The 18743-nt window shown below is 46.3% G+C and overlaps 1 protein-coding gene across 2 annotated transcripts in view; it reads right to left on the minus strand.

Annotated features, from left to right (window-relative positions):
• LOC143296731 (uncharacterized) overlaps positions 1–18743 on the minus strand; it is a 154819-nt gene that overhangs the window by 24247 nt on the left and 111829 nt on the right. For both annotated transcript variants that reach the window (XR_013057160.1, XM_076608788.1), the window contains exon 8: positions 8812–9024. Coding sequence is in view for 1 of the 2 variants with exons in the window: in XM_076608788.1 (XP_076464903.1) it covers positions 8812–9024 (213 nt within the window). In the remaining variant the exon portion in view is untranslated. The remainder of the gene's footprint in view (positions 1–8811; positions 9025–18743) is intronic.

An 18743-nucleotide genomic window follows, 5' to 3' on the forward strand; every position in this document is an offset into this window, starting at 1 on the left:
TATGTATCCAATCTTAGTGGCCTGAAGAAAGATATTCTTTACTCAGAATCAAAAGTTTCAACATGCTAGGCATGAGACCATCAAAATGTACAAGAAGGCAGAAAGTAAGTTGAAACTTTCCATTCAGAATAACGAAAACTTTTCACTTTGACTAGTTTGATCATCCTTCTTCTTCTGCGTACTTGGGCTGCAACTCCCACATTCACTTGCTTGTATGAGAGGGCTTTTATGTGTATGACCCTTTTTACCCGCCATGTAGGCAGCCATACTCCATTTTTGGGGGTGTGCATGCTGGGCATGTTCTTGTTTCCATAACCCACTGTGCTGACATGGATTACAAGATCTTTAACATGTGTATTTGATCTTCTGCTTGTGTATACACACAAAAGGGGTTCAGGCACTAGCAGGTCTGCACATATGTTGACCTGGGAGATCGTAAAAATCTTCACCCTTTACCACCAGGTGCTACTACCGAGATTCGAACCCGGGACCCTCAGACTGAAAGTCCAACGCTTTAACCATTCGACTACTGCGCCTGTTGTTTGAGTATCCAAAATCGAAGAATCTTTACTAATGAAGAGTAAGGTTCAGTTGCCATCACTTTTATTATTATCATCTTTTTTTCACTTAATTCTTCTTATTCTATTTTGTTTTATTTGCTATTGCAGATGCAGTGTAGTGTATATGGAGCAGTCAGCATGCTTTGACACCACCTTGAAACTGAAACTTCCATCACTTTCCCAGTCCATACTTCTGACAGGGTCTGTCTGGGATGTGTTGTCAGTTTATCACTGTCACCCTTGCCATCCCCCCCCCCCCCCCTTGTCAGGTATTTCCTGGGTCTCCTCAAGGCTCACAGTTTGTGTCACGGTCACCCCCCCCCCCCCCCACCCCTAGTGCCTCAATGGTTCTTTTTTGTGTGTGTAACTTTGTAGTACATGTACTGTTAGATATATATATTACCTGTTGTTGCTGTTTTTTGGTTTGGTTTTACTGACCACTCCTCTTCATTTATATCCCCCCAAAAGTGGTGTGAAGTAAACTTACTATCATTCATTTGAGCAACTTCGATATATCCTAAAGTGTTGTTACATACTTGTTTTGTGAGTAATGTATCATTAAAAAATTCCTCTATATCTATCTGATGGTTTTGTCTCATAAATATGCTGTGAAGTAAGGTATCATTTTCAGGATTCCTGTTTATTTCAATTCTGAAGAATTGTTACACAAATGTACTATAAGTAATGTATCACTTAAAAAAAATTCTCTTCATTTCTATCCAAAAATATTGTTTGATAAGTGTGCAAACAAGTAATGTGTATGGTTAAAAAAATCTATCTATTTATCAAACTGCAGAAGAAGAGTTGTGCATCCGTCAATAAAGAGTGAACTCCCCCACTGACACAAGGAGCAACAACAGCGTCAAAAAACAACAAAAGCATTAACAGCTGAAGGCTGGGTAAAGCAGGGAGTTATCAGGTGCATCATCATCACCCTCCTCCTCCTCTGAATCCTCAACACTCTCCTCCTTGAAATCCTCCTCCTTTCCCTCCTCTTCCTCCCAATCAGCCCACCCCCTCAGGCCTGTAGCTTCCATCAGCAGGTGATGCTCTGTCCACCTGTCTGTATGCCACCTGGTGGCTTACCTGCCTGGTGTATGAGGCATAACACCCTTCTGTCAAAGGTGGCCTTGCACCCACGCTGCCCCAATTCATACACATTCCACCCGTTTTTTGTAAGCCTTCCTTTTTTTTTCCCCCAGGTATAGCAGCTTGCTGTCATTCAGTCCATGGGAAAGTGGTGTGGTCTGTATTCAGGTCACAGCTCTTCATCTGTATTTGGCTCTGTGTGTGTGTATCCGCAGGCAATCTCTTAAGTGGGATCGTGCATAATTATTTCAATGGCGTTTTTACTTCTGCCCTCTGTATGGATGTATAAACAGTTATGTGTACGAGAGAGAGAGAGAGAGAGAGAGAGAGAGAGAGAGAGAGAGAGAGAGAGAGAATAAGCAGTTATGTGTACGAGAGAGAGAGAGAGAGAGAGAGAGAGAGAAAGACGGAATAGCAAGAGGAGGAATTTAAAGTTGTTTGTGTCAGTGCTGTCACTGTATCAGACCTATGAGCAGTCACTGGCACTGGATGCAAGCATGCTACAGACAATATCACTGCTGACAAATACCTTCAGTCAAGACATCCAAACCAAACCTACATGCAGTTACTGTTTTCAGCTGCCTCCTTTGTCAGACGACACACAGGGACAGGGTCCTCCCTTTTCCCACCCAGTCCTCACCTTTAACTCACTCAGTACGGCCAGTCCTCTCTTCTCCTCTGCGCAGATCCCTCGGATGTCCAGTGGGTGTCTGAATGACCCAATCTTTAGCTTCCGTCGTCAGAATTGTGGTATTCTTTGTCAACATTCATCTCTTCAGTATAAGAGCCTTTCGCTTGCAATATTTTGATGATGGTAATTGGGGTGAAATGCTGTTAACGTCGTCTCTTTCGCCATTCGTATGGAGAGAGTTAACCAAACTGTCCATGTCTATCTGTAAACTGCAATGTTTCAGTTTCACTTTCTCAAGAAGGCGTCACTGCGTTTGGAGAAATCCATATATGCCACACCACATCAGCTAGGCTGATGCCTGACAGCAACTTAACTCAACGCACTTGTCAGGCCGTGAGTGCATGCTTATATATCTGTGTACCAATCAGAGTGGATTTCTTTTTATATAATCTTGCCAGATGATAATACTTTTGTTGCCATGGGTTCTTATTCTGTGCGCCATGTGCGTGTTGCACATGGGACCTCAGTTTAGTTATATCTGAAAGACTAAACGCGCAGTTTGATTTTCCAGTCAAATTTGGGAGAAAGGGTGAGAGCAGAATTCGAACCCACACCCTCACAGAGTCCAATTTTGGCAGGTGAGTGTCTTAACCATTCTGCCACCTTCCTCCTGTAATGTTTCACTGCAGATGCAGCTTGTGTCCATTGCAGCCAATAAAGGAAAGGCTGCCACTCACATCAAGCACAACTCCACTGAATCAGTAACAGCCCTTCATGCAGGCAGGCAGGCAGTGCCTGAAATTTCACATCCCAATGCCACACACTGTTCTCCTTCACATGGCAACAAGACTAAGTATGTGCACCAAAGTCTGTACTGACTTTTGATCCCCGATGAGCGGCTTAGGCCTCCAAGAAGCAGCGCTGTCCATGTTTTCTTCTCTTCCTCTGTCTGCAAAGGTATTTTATTTTACTATCAAAGTGGATTTTTTGCCATGGACAATCCCTTTGTTGCCATGGGTTCTTTTACAAGCGCTATGTGACCATCAACACAACAATGAGTGTCAAGATGCGCTGTATAACACAGCCTCACCCCTTTCAGTCTCATTAACGCAGGTGGCTGTGATGTTTGTTGAACACACAGCTGATCACCACTCACCTGTCAAAGGCCTATCAGGTGGAGGTGTGGACAAACCCACGAACACTGCAGACACAACTGATCCTCCTCATTAACAACTACAGGTACTAATTAGTGCACACACATACATACTACTCTCACAGGACACACCTTTGTACTTACAGACTGTTGGCAGGGAGACTGGTACAAGGTCAGCAAACAACAGTGACGAACTAACGGTAATTTCTCTTCCGAGATAATAAAGTATTTTGTATTCTATTCAAGGTGTACATGCGCTGCCTGTTGTCCAAACAACACAGGTGTCCACCCTACAGGTTACTTCACACAAACACTCCAGCTCCCCACTTAGCTCAACCAAACATGACCTAGCGTTTGTGAAGCATGTGTGAAACAATATTATTTTCACAGAACCCCTGCCAAAATGCCCACTTCCTCACTGTGAAACTATATTACAAGAACCCCTACCAAAACGTTCACTTTCTCAGTGTGAAACTACACCACAAGAATCCCCTCCCTCAAGAATCCCACCAAAATTTTCACTTCCTCTATCTGCTTATGACATAGATATTCTATTTTCAGTTTCACTTTCGGTTTCCATTTCCTTGGATAAAAGTGTCACTGCATGCAGATTAAGTACACAGAAAAAAAGAAGAAGAAAAAAAGTACACAACAAGATAAAAATGTCTAATAAAAAAAAAAAAAGTAAATAAAAAAACAAAAAGCCACCACCCCACAACACAACCAAACAAATGGGCAAGCTGACACATGAGCTAACTATAAATAGCGGTTGTCTGATCAACTGAACGCTATGTGATTTAAGGTCTATTCAAAGCTTTTATCGTGTTCATGTGAGTGTAACGGACCATATCGATGCACTATTTATATGTTCTACTTATATGCACACAAAAGACGCAACAAGTTTCACATACACTTTTCTATAAAAACAACAACAATGAAAAAAAAAAAAAAAAAAAAAGGGAGAAGGAAGGGCAGATACCCGATGTACACACAGACCCAATGTGCTGGCTAGATCCCAGGCCTCTGTGTGCCTTGTGAACTATGCCGGATTCTTTTGCATACAGCTGCTTGAAAATTATCTTCTTTTTTTTCCCCCCCCAGAATCTCTTTATATATATTTTGAAAATCTGTACATGTACCGGGTTCTACACACTGACCAGAGAGAGAGAGAGAGAGAGAGAGAGAGAGAGAGAGAGAGAGAGAGAGAGAGAGAGAGAGAGAGAGAGAACACAATACACTGAACAAAACACAGTGATTTTCATGATATATGCCAACATCCCCTCTCGTAACATGTGCAAACAAAGAATTTTTCTGGGAACATTTGACTAAAAATATATGTGACCCAGTAAAGAGAGAGATTCTGAGAGAGAAAGAGAAACAGAGAGGGAGGGAGAGAGAGTGGGAGAGAGAGAGGGGGGGTGAGAGAGTGACAGGGAGGGAATGAGGAAGAGAGAGAGAGAGAGAGAGAGAGGGAGGGAGAGAGAGGGGGGGGGGGGAGAGAGAGAGAGAGAGAGAGAGAGAGAGAGAGAGAGAGAGAGAGAGAGAATGAAGAGATGAAGTAAGTGCAAACAGTATGACCCATCCCCACTCCATCACCCCATGCCCCAGGCCAGGTGAGCCATCTGACGACTGTAATCCCTGAACGTTGCATTATTCACCACACAAGGCACACCGCAATACACGCTTATCAAGCTGTCAGTACTGCTGACATCCACAGCTCCTTTAAAAATTCCAACCACACACACAACAATTAAAAACGTGTAATAAGTGCACACACTTTTAAAGAACACATTTCAATTAAAAAGAGATTTACCTTACAGGTGGGCCTGCCCAGCTGTGTTTTGAAGAGCTACCAATCTTCACTGCTCAAGTTTCTCAACAGCACAGAGCACAACACAACAGTGAGCTGTCAGTCAGTGAAGCATGAAGGGATGAACCGCGGGGACACATCATCATCTCAATCGACCTGGCTACAACTGTCTACAAATCACCTGATTGGTTATTTTTGTTCCTGTGACAGACACACACACACACACACACAGCGTGTGCTAATAGCAAGGAGCGTCACACAGTGTGAAGCGTCCCCACGCTCCCAGACCCACCCCCCTTCTCCCCACCCCTTCACAGAGCTGCAGCGGTGTGCAGCGATGCACTGCGCCATGTGCCACCCGCCTTCACTGCTCTCGTCACCAAACCATGTGATGCTGGCAATTGTCTTCATACACACACACACCTATCCTGACAGCAGAAGACTGGCCACACCTGACCACCTCATCACCTGGGGGATAGGAGGGGGAGGGGAGCGGGAGGGGGTGTGGGGGGCACAGCACAAAATTAACACAGGTCCTGGGGGTGGGGGGTGCAAATAGAGGGAGACTCCGAGGGCTCTCCACACCAAGGTGTGATTGGGCCACACACACAGGCCACACCCACTGATCAGTCATGCACGGTTGATTGATAGGTGGTGGTGGAAGCACCTCCGTCTCCCCTGGCTGAACTCAACACCGTGACTAAATGAGACGGCGCCTTACTTTGATCCGCAAGTGTGTGTGTGTGTGTGTGTGTGTGTGTGTGTGTGTGAAAGAGAGAGAGAGAGAACGAGAGCAAGCGCCACACACACACAGACTCTGTGTGTGTGTGTGTGTGTGTGTGTGTGTGTGTGTGTGTGTGTGTTGTGTGTGAATGTATGCTAATGTATCATCTGACATGATCCCTTTAATCAAACAGTGCATGTACCAGGCCATCTTCAAGTGACATACATCTTAAACAGGATGTACTCTGAAACTTGAGAATAATGGGCTGGGTTTAGTTTTTTGATTGGTTTTTCTGGGAATGGGGTCGGGGGTGGGGGTGGGTGGGTGTAGGGGGGTCGGGAGAGAAGACTTATTAATGATAACAGACAAGCCAAGAAGCTGTACACATGATGTGCATGCATGTGATGTGCGTGCTAGCAATGTGTGAACATGTTTGCAAGTGATGTGTGTACAAGCATGTGATGTATGTACAAGTGATGTGTATGTGATGCACAAAGAAATGTGTGAAGTGTATGTTATGTATTTACAAGTTATGTGTGCCCATGTGAGTGTGTTCGTGTGATGTGTGCATATGTGATGTGTGAACATCTGTGTCCATGCGATGTATGAACAAGTGATGTGTATACATGTATATATGCATACGTACAAGTGATGTGTATATGTTCCAGTAAGATAGTGAAATCAGTAATTCCATAAAAAAATTTTTTTTTTTAAATCACTGAAAGTTTTAATTATTTCGTGTAACCACTCATTATACACTAATTTACTTGTTGGCTTCAGTGAATGTGTGCAACTTTTAAAATGCCTCTCTCTCTCTCTCTCTCTCTCTCTCTGTGTGTGTGTGTGTGTGTGTGTGTGTGTGTGTGTGTGTGTGTGTGTGTGTGTGTGTGTGTGTGTGTATGCAGCTAAAATTTGTTATTCATTTTCTTCCCTATCTAATTACACAACCTGACAGTTAACATCAAAATGAATGTGAAGTTTACAGAGGAAGGGGGAGCAGCTGTCATCCTTCAAAATGATATAAAGGATCTGAATTTATCGCCACTATAATTACAGAGCTGAAGGAGCCACAGAAAGCCTTGCCATCCGTAAAGCCAAGGTGCATTCATGCACTTCAATAGGGACATGAAAGGCATGTGAGTGGCATGGTTGACTGACAAAACTCAAGACTAGGCAACAGGCATAAAAAAAAAAAAAAGATGTGTACAAAAGCTGTGTTTGCATGTGATGTACAAGTGATGTGTGCACAAATGGTATGCATATGAGTGTAAACTGTGTACAAATGATGTATGTTCGTTAACATGTATACATGCACAAGTAATGTTTGTGCTTGTTATGTGTGTACAAGTGATGTGTGTTCATTTACAAATGATATGTGTACAAGCAAAGTGTAAAATGTGCATTCACACACTCGCCATGTATTTTCTCCCTCTCTACCAGACCTTGAGTGGTGGTCTGGACACTAGTCATTCAGATAAGATGATAAGCTGAGGTTTCGTGTGCTGCATGCACTTAGTGCGCATAAATGGTGCTGCCACTGTAGCGATGTGCTCTCCCTGGGGAAAGCAACCCTAATTTCGTACAGAGAAATCTGTTGTGACAAAAGAGCAATAGAATAGAATAGAGTAAAAATCTATCTATTCAATGTCTGACTGCTGACACTTTGCACCAGGAGAACCAACTTTCTGACTTCACACACACACACGCTCGTGCGCGTGCGCATGCGCACACACACACACACACAGTTCGACAGACACACCCACCACCCTGACCCAGCACAGCATGGTGCAGCAGGCAAAAGAAAGACCAGCTCACAGTGCACAATACAATCCAACATTTCCAACACAACACTGACACAGTGTACACCAGGGGTGTGAGCACGTTGGTTCCCACAGCCAAAACAGCCTATGTATTCCCCATGTTCCCCTCCAATGTCCCCACACACTCTCACTGATCTGTCCTCTTCACCTCTTTGTCACCCCACAGTTCTCCACCCACCCCTGGTGTTTGCACACACTCCTTGGCTTTCATAAAAACCAACACTTTGTACACCGGAAACACACACAGCTGTAAAACCTCTTTTTACCACACCCACCTCTTCATGTTGACTGGTGGTACAGATCTTTATTGTTATTGTTGTTGACTGATGTCCATGATGCAATGACCAAGTCTCCTTAACCCTACCCCCCCCCCCCCCCCCAGTCCCTGACTTATTTCACAGAGCCATGACAGTGCAGCACAGAGCAGATAAACCTTCATCTTCACCTGAAGTGATACGCCACACCACCCCCCTCCACTGGCCTCATTGCTATGAAGACCATCGACTGACCACAGACCCTATGAAACTCGATGAAGGCCAACAACAGGTCTTACACAGTTACAGGACTCTATGAAAGCCAGCATCAGATCCTACAGGACTCTATGAAGGCCAACAACAGATCCTACAGGACTCTATGAAAGCCAACAGCAGATTCTGCTCTATGAAGGCCAACAACAGATCCTACAGAACTCTATAAAGGCGAACAGCAGATTCCGCTCTATGAAGGCCAACAACAGATCCTACAGGACTGTGTAGACCAAAAGTCAACAGCATATCCTTCAGGACTCTATGGAGGCCAACAGATGACAACCAACACAACTGAAATACTTCAAGTCAAAGGCAGCTGCTTCATGCTTCCCACATGACCCCACAACAGATCCAGTGAAAAGAACTTGGCCAAGGACAGCACCTTCTGGATGACAACATCCGACTGGTGATCTTGGCTGAAAATGTCCAACCACACAACCAATCTGCCTCAGCCCTCTTCCCCCCCCTGCCAGCCCCTCCCTATGACTCTCACTCACCTTGCGGCGGTTAATGGCCTCCTCCAGACGGCACTGCCACTCCAACGACTGCAGCCAGATGCCGTGCCAGCGCCGCTCCAAGGTCAAGGCCACCAGCTGCAGAGACTGGCAGTCGGAGGCGTTGGTGCATGATGCCTCGCGCTCCACACGTTCGCTGAGCTTCAGCACGGCCGACACGATGCGGGAGTGGGACTCTATGTCCTGCTGCAGTACCTGCAACACAGCACACACCGACCGCGTCACATGGTGGCTGGGTGGATGATGGCAGTCATGGAACTTATTATGCACTTTTGCTGCACTGTCTTGTCATTGTTCAAAGTAATGTTTGCTGACTGCACGTTTCCATGGCTGTTGTGACGTTTTTGTCGTGTTTAAAATGTTTGTTTTGTGGTAAACTATTGTATCATAAAGCGCTTAGTGTAAAATAATTTGATACGGCACTATTTTAATAAACTTATTATCATTATTATCATCATTATTATTACTGTTAATATGACAATGCATCCATGTCTTGTAGTCTGGTTCTTGGTGTCACCTCACATACTGACTCCTCCACCATACTGTGTTGTTAAAGTCAGTGCAAACTGCCTCGACTGTGTTTTTACCATCACACGGCCTCTACTGTCCTGTGTTTAAATCACATGACGATCCTGTATTAATGCCAAACTGACTCCTCTATGATTCTGCATTTTTTAATATAACTTTGATTCTATGGTCCTGTGTCCGTTATAACCTCACACTGTTTCTATGGTCCTGTGTTGTTCACATCACTGTTTCTAAGGTCCAGTGTCCTTAACATCACACAGTTTCTACGATCCCGTATCATATAACATCATACCGTTTTTATGGTCCTGTGTATTTCCTACTGTCTCTACAGTTCTGTGCTGTTTACATCATACTCCCTCTGCTTCAATGATCCTTCAGGGAGGAAGAGAGAGAGACTGAAGACATTCAGCTCAGCGCACAGACTGGACAACTCAGGACTACTGTGATCAATAACGACAGCTGGAGATAAGCACAGTAACATCAATATGATGCTCTTTTCATCCTCTCTGCCCTCAGGTACAAAGTAAAGAAAGAACAGCACAAAGGAAAGACAGCAACAGACAGACAGGCAGATAGGTACACAGAGAGAGAGTGGGGAGGGAGGGAGGCAGAGAGAGAGAGAGAGAGAGAGAGAGAGAGAGAGAGAGGGAGGGAGGGAGGGAGGGAGGGAGAGAGAGGCGATGGGGATGGAGAGAGAGGGGGAGAAAGAGGGGATAACAGCTGAGAGCAAAGAAGGTAAAAACCTTTTGATAACAATGGTCATCCACATTCCTCACATTTCAATGAATTGTAACTATCAGCCCAACCCCCCCAACCCCACCCCCCTTCACACACACACACACTTATACACTTCCCCCCTTCCTCTAAGTGGGCGTACCTAGCAGGTGGCCAGCCATTGATGGGCCTGACTGGGGATGGGGGACAAGTGCGGGTGGGGTGGTGGTTGTAGGGGTGAGGGTGGACGGGCATTGGCGCCACCCCCACCCCCACAGCAAGCAGGTCATGGAGTTCTAAAGGAGGTCAGCCCCCTTTCATGGCAGGGTTAAAGCCAGGTAGGGAGATATACCTTGAGGGTGGGAAGGTGTGTGGGGCCTGAAACAAATAACCTGTAGCTTTGTTGTCTTATGACATGAAGCAGCAAAGACACCAAGTTCTATCCGAGGTCAGCCTGTCATGCAAGTACACATCCAGTTTTGGGGTTGGGGGTTGGGGAAGGGTGTGGGAAATGGGGTGGTGGAGGCTGGGTGTGTGTGTGTGTTGGGGGGGGGATGGGACAGGTGGGTGGGTGGGCTGAAACAATTATCTTGCAGCTTTGTTGTTTTATGACATGAAGCTGACGTGACAGAGGCCTGTTGAGCTCTGATATTGTTCTCTCCAATAATTATATACTGCCCACATGAACAGGTACCTATATTCTGTCATCATACTGCTCTGTGTAGAAACATATTCCAGTATTCTGTTCAATCATGCTGGTTCTACCTTATAAAACAGTGTATGGCTCCCTATTCATCAACGTAAAGACTGTCATGCACATAAAAGCCCACTTGTACATGCGCATCTGCGGTAGTTGGGAGGAGAGGGGAGGGGGGTGGGAGGGGAGTTTATCTTAGACTGATTCTGTTGATGATGTCTGCGGCAATCAGGAGCCTTTACATTTGCTGGTAACTATTTGTGCCCGGCCATTGAGCATCTGAAATGTCCTAAATCCAGTTGTTCGGCTGATTGATGACATATTTATGAAGACTAAGTCAAGCAATTAAGAATGGGAAAGCTCAAACTGGCTTACACTGGCTTTCAATGTTGCGTTTTGTTTCATTGTGTTGCATTGTGCTGTGTGCTTCTGTTTGATGTGTGTGTGTGTGTGTGTGTGCGTGCATACGTGCGTGCGTGCGTGCATTGTGTTGTGTTGTCCTGTGGGGTGTGTGTGTGTGTGTGTGTGTGTGTGTGTGTGTGTGTGTGTGTGTGTGTGTGTGTGTGTGCATGCACACATGTGTGCGTATATATATGTGTGTGTGTGTGTGCATGCGTTCCTGCATGTGTGTTTCCCAATAATTAACCTATGCTGCTGTTCTTCAAAATTAGCAGAAAACTGCGTGTTCTGGTGTTGCAATGATGACTGTACAAAGTGCTCTCTCCAGTCCCCCATCGTTTCATAATGGTAAGTGCATCGATCTGCTACTGGGCAACAAGACCAAACAGTGCTCGCTGGGCCTGCTGAGGATGTACCATTCAGAACAAATGGCACGGCCATGGCATAGACACAGAATCAATCAGAGGACCTGATGATGATGATGATGATGATGGTGATGACTGCCATGATTGCATCAGCCATGACTTCTCTGTGTGTGTGTTACTTTGATACTCTTTGTCAGACTACCTTACAGCTGTTAACTCTGAACACTCTCTGCCAAGTACAGCTGTGACAAAAGTCACTGTGGTGCTCACAAACAAATCTGAACATCCCATTATTAGCAGTTCTCAGTAATCATGTGCCTGAAGATAAAAAAATTAAAAAAAAAAAAGAAAAAAAACAACCAAACCCCTCAGTAGCACAAACAAAAACGTCAGGAGATCTGCATGGTATTACTCACATCGTGGAAAGTCCACATTCTGTGCACAATAAAGACTGCAGCTCCATACAGACATCTGCATACAGTTGCCATGGGAACACCGCCCACAGGGGCTGCCTGTGGGGATAAGTCACAGTCAAGTCAGGGCTGAGGACGGGGATCAATGGCCATGTCTGGGGGTGCATGGCAGCTGTCACACACAGCTGTGTTCTGTCTGACATTGACCATTGATGATGTGTCACCCTTCTCATACAGTGTCAGTCTGTCAAGACATCCACACCCCCAACACACTGACATGTTGGGTGGGGGCTGAGCACTGGCCTCCATCCACGTGTAAACACTCAGCTTTCTGTCAGTCTGTTGAGGTACAGTATGACTGATCCTGCCATCAGCCAATCAAGACAGCTCAGAGCTTATGAGCTTTTACTTCAACAATGGAAGTTGTGTTGTTCTATTAACATTGTGTACAGGAGGCACGTGTATGTGTACATGCACCCATGTAACTGTGTGACTGTGTGTGTGTGTGTGTGTGTGTGTGAGTGTGCATGCGTGCGCGTCAGCATGCACATGTGCATGCACTGTTGTTTCAGTGTGTGTTTCTTTTGTAAAACAGAACGGATCCTTGGGTTTAACTTTTGTAAGTGATGAACAAAACACTTCTTTTTGTCTAAAAGAAAAATCTACACAAGAATACTAAAAGGTTTCTCAATCAAAATCCTGCACACGCAAAATAACGGCTAAACTTTGAAGGTTTTAAATCAGATTCCATCAAATGAAATCATCGTTATTGTTAATCCTGTGCAGACACAATGAGAGATTAATCCAGTGCAGACACAGACACAATGAGAGATTAATCCTGTGCAGACACAATGAGAGATTAATCCAGTGCAGACACAATGAGAGATTCTATCAATATGGAAAATCCAGTTCAAACACAATGAAAGACTCCACCACTGAGGTGAATCTAGTTCAGACACAGCAGAACACAAGCCTTCAGAACGACCACACAGGTCCATGAACCCACTTCTGACCCAGTGGTCAGTTCTCCACAATGCCCACACACGTGCTGTCCACACAGAACAGGGGCAGCCACTGCCCTCACCATGCTGTGACAACTTCCTGACATGCCCAGACCAACCCTTCAACCCCTCAGGTCAGCACAGCCACCGGCTTATCATCCGCTCCCCTCAGTGACTCCACGCTCACTTTTCAACTTCTTAATCTGTCGTTACATCACGGGCTTAGGACTACAGTGCTCGACAGGCTACAGACTATATCGCTACACTGAACAGCTCAGTATCTGGGACCTTATCTCAATGAAACAACTGCTGGCCCCTGGATTTGGACCATGAACACTACACAGAGCAGCCAGCAAAAAGACACCTCTTCCTCTTTGCGTAAACCTGTGTTCATGACCATTAAGACAGTCATGGTCCTAGTCCTATTCATAGCAACGGGTGCAAGGCATTATATAGTTTTAGTTATGCCTTTGCATCTTTGTAACAGAGATGTACACACTTGTCTCAAATGCAACCATCTGATACCATTTACGTCTGCTTTTGACAGAAAGGCAATTTTCTCAAGAACACTGATAAAATTTGGATGCAGGTGTATATGTAGCTGATAAACTGTTCTTCTGGTTGTGTGTTTTTACCAAACAGTATCCGTGCCACCAGTTACGATATCACTGGGACCTTGTGCTATCACTGGTACGTGTCCCCACATTTGTTTTGTTGCCCTTCAGGGACAGGACAGATCACCACCTGTATCCGTGTTCAGCACTCAGCATGTGAGTCATGTCAGTGCTTCACTCACCTGTACAATGGTCTATCTTTTGCTTTCATTTTCCGCATGTCATGTGCAATTCTGTAAAGTCCAGGGGTGTGCAATCTATACAAGATAACATGTGGGTGAATATGTTTACACAAATGATTAAGCCTTGCATGTCTGTGAATATGATTAATCTGTTGACAGACTATGTGAACTGACAGAGAGAGTAGGTTGGGGGGCAGGTGGGGGGGAGGGGGGGGGGTGACACAATAAAAGACTGAAAACTGGGACTGAGACTGTATGTCTCATTTGAAAACGATAAAAATCAGAATTGTGAAGGAAAGGTCTTGAAAATAAACATCCAAACTGACTTATGAAGGGAAAAAATATCTTCCCACTGTTCAAGCTAATCTAGCTGTCCTTTGCCCAATTTTGATTATAACACAGCAGTGTAAGCTCATAAGGAAATACCTCACCTCAAACAGTTACAACAATCTCATTCTCAGCCCATATGGATGCACTGTCACTCCATAACTACTGACCCATTCTTTGACATCGATCTCGGAGCCCAAATGGATACGCTTTCACTCCAAAGCTGACCCTATAGCGACACCAATCTCAGCTCACAGGGAGATGGTCTGACTCCTCAAGTGACAATCTCAGCCCCAACGGAAACTCCCTGGCCCATAAGGTGACAGTCCATTAAAAGAGCTGCCCATCAGCTGGACCGTTCCACACAGCGCAGACCATCAATAATCCATCCTCTGCACATCCACCCTTCTTCTCCCATCTCCCCTCCACCCCACCCCCAACCAAACACACACTTAACCTCTGTGTTGGGTGTTCTCTCCTCCTCCACTCTCTAGGTCTTCCTTTTGTGCACCACCCTCCCTCGCCCATATCCCCCCTCCCTCGCTCCTCCCCCCCTTCCAACACACACACTTGACCTCTATGTTGATTGGCTATTCTCTCCTCCTCCACCCCATCAGTCTTCATGTGTGGCAGAGAGAGAGAGGGAGGAGAGAGGAGAGAGAGAGAGAGAGAGAGAGAGAGAGAGAGATTGGTGCCAAGGTCTAACAGTCTTTTTTGTTTCCAAAGTGCTTATGTTCGTTTGTCGTTCTTGTTGTTGGTGGGGGTGTAAGAAGAAGAGCAAGCCAGAGAGAAAGAGAGAATGAGAGGAGGGAGAGAAAGAGAGAGGGGTGGGGGTGGAGAAAGTATAGAGGAAGTGGAAGAAGAGCAGAGAGGCGGCAGGGGGTGGGGTGGGTGGTGCTCTCCTATCCATTCAGGACGTGACCGCCCCAATGCCCTGACCGCCACGAAAACCAGGTCCCTTGCTCACTTCACTACTGATCTCGGACCATGCCTCCTCCCCCACGGAAACCATGTCCCCAGTTCATTTCACTACTGATCTCGGACCATGCCTCCTCCCCCACGGAAACCATGTCCCTAGTTCATTTCACTACTGAATCTCGGACCATGCCTCCTCCCCCACGGAAACCATGTCCCTAGTTCATTTCACTACTGATCTCGGACCATGCCTCCTCCCCCACGGAAACCAGGTCCCTAGTTCATTTCACTACTGATCTCGGACCATGCCTCCTCCCCCACGGAAACCATGTCCCTAGTTCATTTCACTACTGATCTCGGACCATGCCTCCTCCCCCACGGAAACCAGGTCCCTAGTTCATTTCACTACTGAATCTCGGACCATGCCTCCTCCCCCATGGAAACCATGTCCCTAGTTCATTTCACTACTGAATCTCGGACCATGCCTCCTCCCCCACGGAAACCAGGTCCCTAGTTCATTTCACTACTGAATCTCGAACCATGCCTCCTCCCCCACGGAAACCATGTCCCTAGTTCATTTCACTACTGATCTCGGACCATGCCTCCTCCCCCACGGAAACCATGTCCCTAGTTCATTTCACTACTGATCTCGGACCATGCCTCCTCCCCCACGACACACCCCCTCCGTTTCCTTTTTCTGATCACAAACATGTAAACATCTTGTGTGTTTCACGCATGCACGATCACGCACGCGATTGGCCATGTTCGAGACAAATTTACACTCGGCACGCTTGGCCAATTCTAGTTCAGTGACGTCAGTGACATCAATCTGTTAGGTTCATATGCCACTGAAGTACTATGGTGGGCCTCCATCTCCTTTTTATTTTAATTTTATTATTACTATTTTAGGGCAAGCGGTGACGAGAGGTGGGGGTGGTGTAAGACACTGTTGTGAGAGGGAGAGAAAGACAGAGAGTACTCTGGGTGGAATTGATACGGTTACAAAACCACCACCATTCTGCACCGTGAAGTGAAACCTCACTCTTCATTTCTTCTATCACGCTTTCAGATGATACATCATGCAAAAAATGAAGCATGGTGGGGATAATTCCTAACACGGCAACGTATACATGTTCAGTTCGTACACAAAAGGTGACGTGAGGTAGGTGACGTGAGGTAGGGAGGGAGGGCCAGGGAGGGATACTACCACAAAACCAGTACTGTACAGATGTTGCGCTTTTCTTTTGTCACTGCTGCTGTGTGCACATGTCAACTGATCTATACAAAGACAAGCCCCGGGCTTCCTTTTTGGAGAAAGTGTCTACCCCGCCCCTCTCCCCCACGCAGTGTACCTTTTATTTACATGTGTACTGGCTGAACAGGTAGCATAAGCAGCACTGACCTAAAGTTGTATACCTTGTTAATGGAGAGAGTCACAATTCTGTTGTTGCGCACATGTTGTTGATGCACAAAAAGACGGTGGGGTGGGAATACTCGCTAACACAGCTCTGTTCAAACGTTCTGTTGAAACACAAAAAAAGGCGCGTGTGGTGATACCCCCTAAACCACCGCCGTTAAATTTGTACAAAAAAACTGTGCTGCCTTTGTGGTCCTGTCCGCTGTTTATTTTACTTCCTACCAGTGCGATCATTTATCATCCTGTGCCCAACAAAGACGATGGCGAAGGTGTGTGTGTGTGTGTGTGTGTGTGTGGTGGTGTGTGTGTGTGTGTGTGTGGTGCAAACATCACAGCAGTACAAGGTACATGTTGGATAGAGGGAGGACAGAGGGAGGGGGCGGGGACCAATTACTGTTTTTGTTGTCGCTGGAGACAATAAAGCATTCTGTATGCCTCCAGATGTGGTCAATCACCAAGTGAAGTCAACATCAACACAGCTCACCAAGTACAGCCCAGAACATCACACCTCACGATGACCTCAGACACCTCTCGCTGTGTTGTTCGCAACACTGCCCCTGATGTAGCCGACATTAAAATCGACACTCGCATTGTAACTCTATCCCCGATACATAATTATTATGTCTCCACATGAACACACACACATGACCCTTAGCCAATTCATCGTTGACCGGGTTAGAGTGAAGTGTGTGTGTGTGTGTGTGTGTGTGTGTGTGTGTGGTGGGGGGGGGGGGGGGGGCGTGTGTGGGTTGGAAGAAAGGGTGGAGGAGAACGAGGGGAGAACAGAAGATCCTGGACATTCCCATTTTTCTGTTTCGATCTGAACCGGCGTGCCACCTCCAGTATGTCATTTAAATGGGAGAAGCTGACGCAAAGAGCAGCAGTAGGCGATGTGTGTGTGTGTGTGTGTGTGTGTGAAGCCAACTGTTACCTGTGTCACGGCGGCTGCACCTGAGGGACGCTGCCCCTTTCCCTGCAGCCATTGTTGCTGCAACGTGGCCGCCACGTCACGCCTTGTTGACGTGGAGGGATACGTCACATGTGCACCTTTTTTTTTTCCTGTCGTTTCTGGCGTCAGGTGAAGAGGAGGGGGAGAGCGGTGGGGGATCAAGAGATTGGTTGGGGATGGCGAGTTTTAGGAGAAAAAGGATCAGTAGATATATCTCTGGCATAAGTGATGCCGAAGGTCTGGGTATTTTGTGGATGGGAGACAGCCAGCTGACAGGAAGGTGGTGGTGGTTCTCTCTCTCTCTCTCTCCTCTCTCTCTCGCTCCCTCCCTCCCTCTCTCTCTCTCTCTCTCTCACACATCGCAACATCATCACTATCACAGTTTGTTTTTTGTTCTTCTTGTTTTAATGAAGAAGCACACCACATGCCCATTCTATTAATTTTTCCTAACAGAAAATCCTATTCCCAGTCTAACAGTGCTTTCTTCGCGAATTACTTACTTCCAGTTCTGACAAAAGCTGTTAAAGGGTTATCTAAGCATACTATCGCCACTATCTACATCCTGCTCTCCACAGAAAAACTAACAAAAGTGTTCCAAAGGTTACCGAAGCATGTTATCACAAGCATTTCCATCCTGCTCTCCACAGAGAAAAGGTTACCTAAACGCAGCCAGCTGTGTCGGACAATATAAGAAATGTAACATAACCACCAGCCCCTGGCTTCTGTGAGCCAAGTCCAAGACAAGCATACATCGTCAGACCACCCTCTTGGTCCTGTTCTATGCGGAAGCGTTGCGACTTACTACGAGGAGTCTGACAGGAGGAGCAGATCCAGTCACATCTCGCACTGTCTTCACTCCCACACACCCTCCCTGCTTCTCTGCACTGCACGGCTTCTTACTCTCCCCCCGCTAATTTCTTTCTTTTTTTTTTTCCTTCCAGCACAAATGTGATGTGGAGGGAAAGGGGTGATCGGGGTGGGAAGGGAGGTGGGATGAAGGTAACGGTTGTGGCCTGGGGGCCGTGGAGGCAGCCTGTGGCACAACAAAGGGCTGTACTGTCGGTTGTAACGGCCAGCACGGTAATGAGGCCTGTGAGCAATGACTGCCTCCTCCACGAGTCCATCCCCCGTGCTCTGATCTGGCGTCCACGTTACTGCCACCACCCAACACATCCCGCCCCCCCCCACCCCTTTTTTCCCCCTACCCCCCTTTTCCCCCCTTCTTGTGAGACACACCAGTCTTTCTACTTCACCTGCGTTTACCACGTAGAAAACTTGATAAAGTCACATGCCTGCAACTGTCTTACCTGTACCGTCAGCGCTGAACCGGATCCGACTGTCCAGAAAACAGGAACCCAACCACAAACATTAGTCTAGCCCATGTGTGTGTGTG

The sequence above is a fragment of the Babylonia areolata genome, chromosome 21 (genome assembly GCF_041734735.1).
Source record: "Babylonia areolata isolate BAREFJ2019XMU chromosome 21, ASM4173473v1, whole genome shotgun sequence".
Lineage (NCBI taxonomy): Eukaryota > Metazoa > Mollusca > Gastropoda > Neogastropoda > Buccinidae > Babylonia > Babylonia areolata.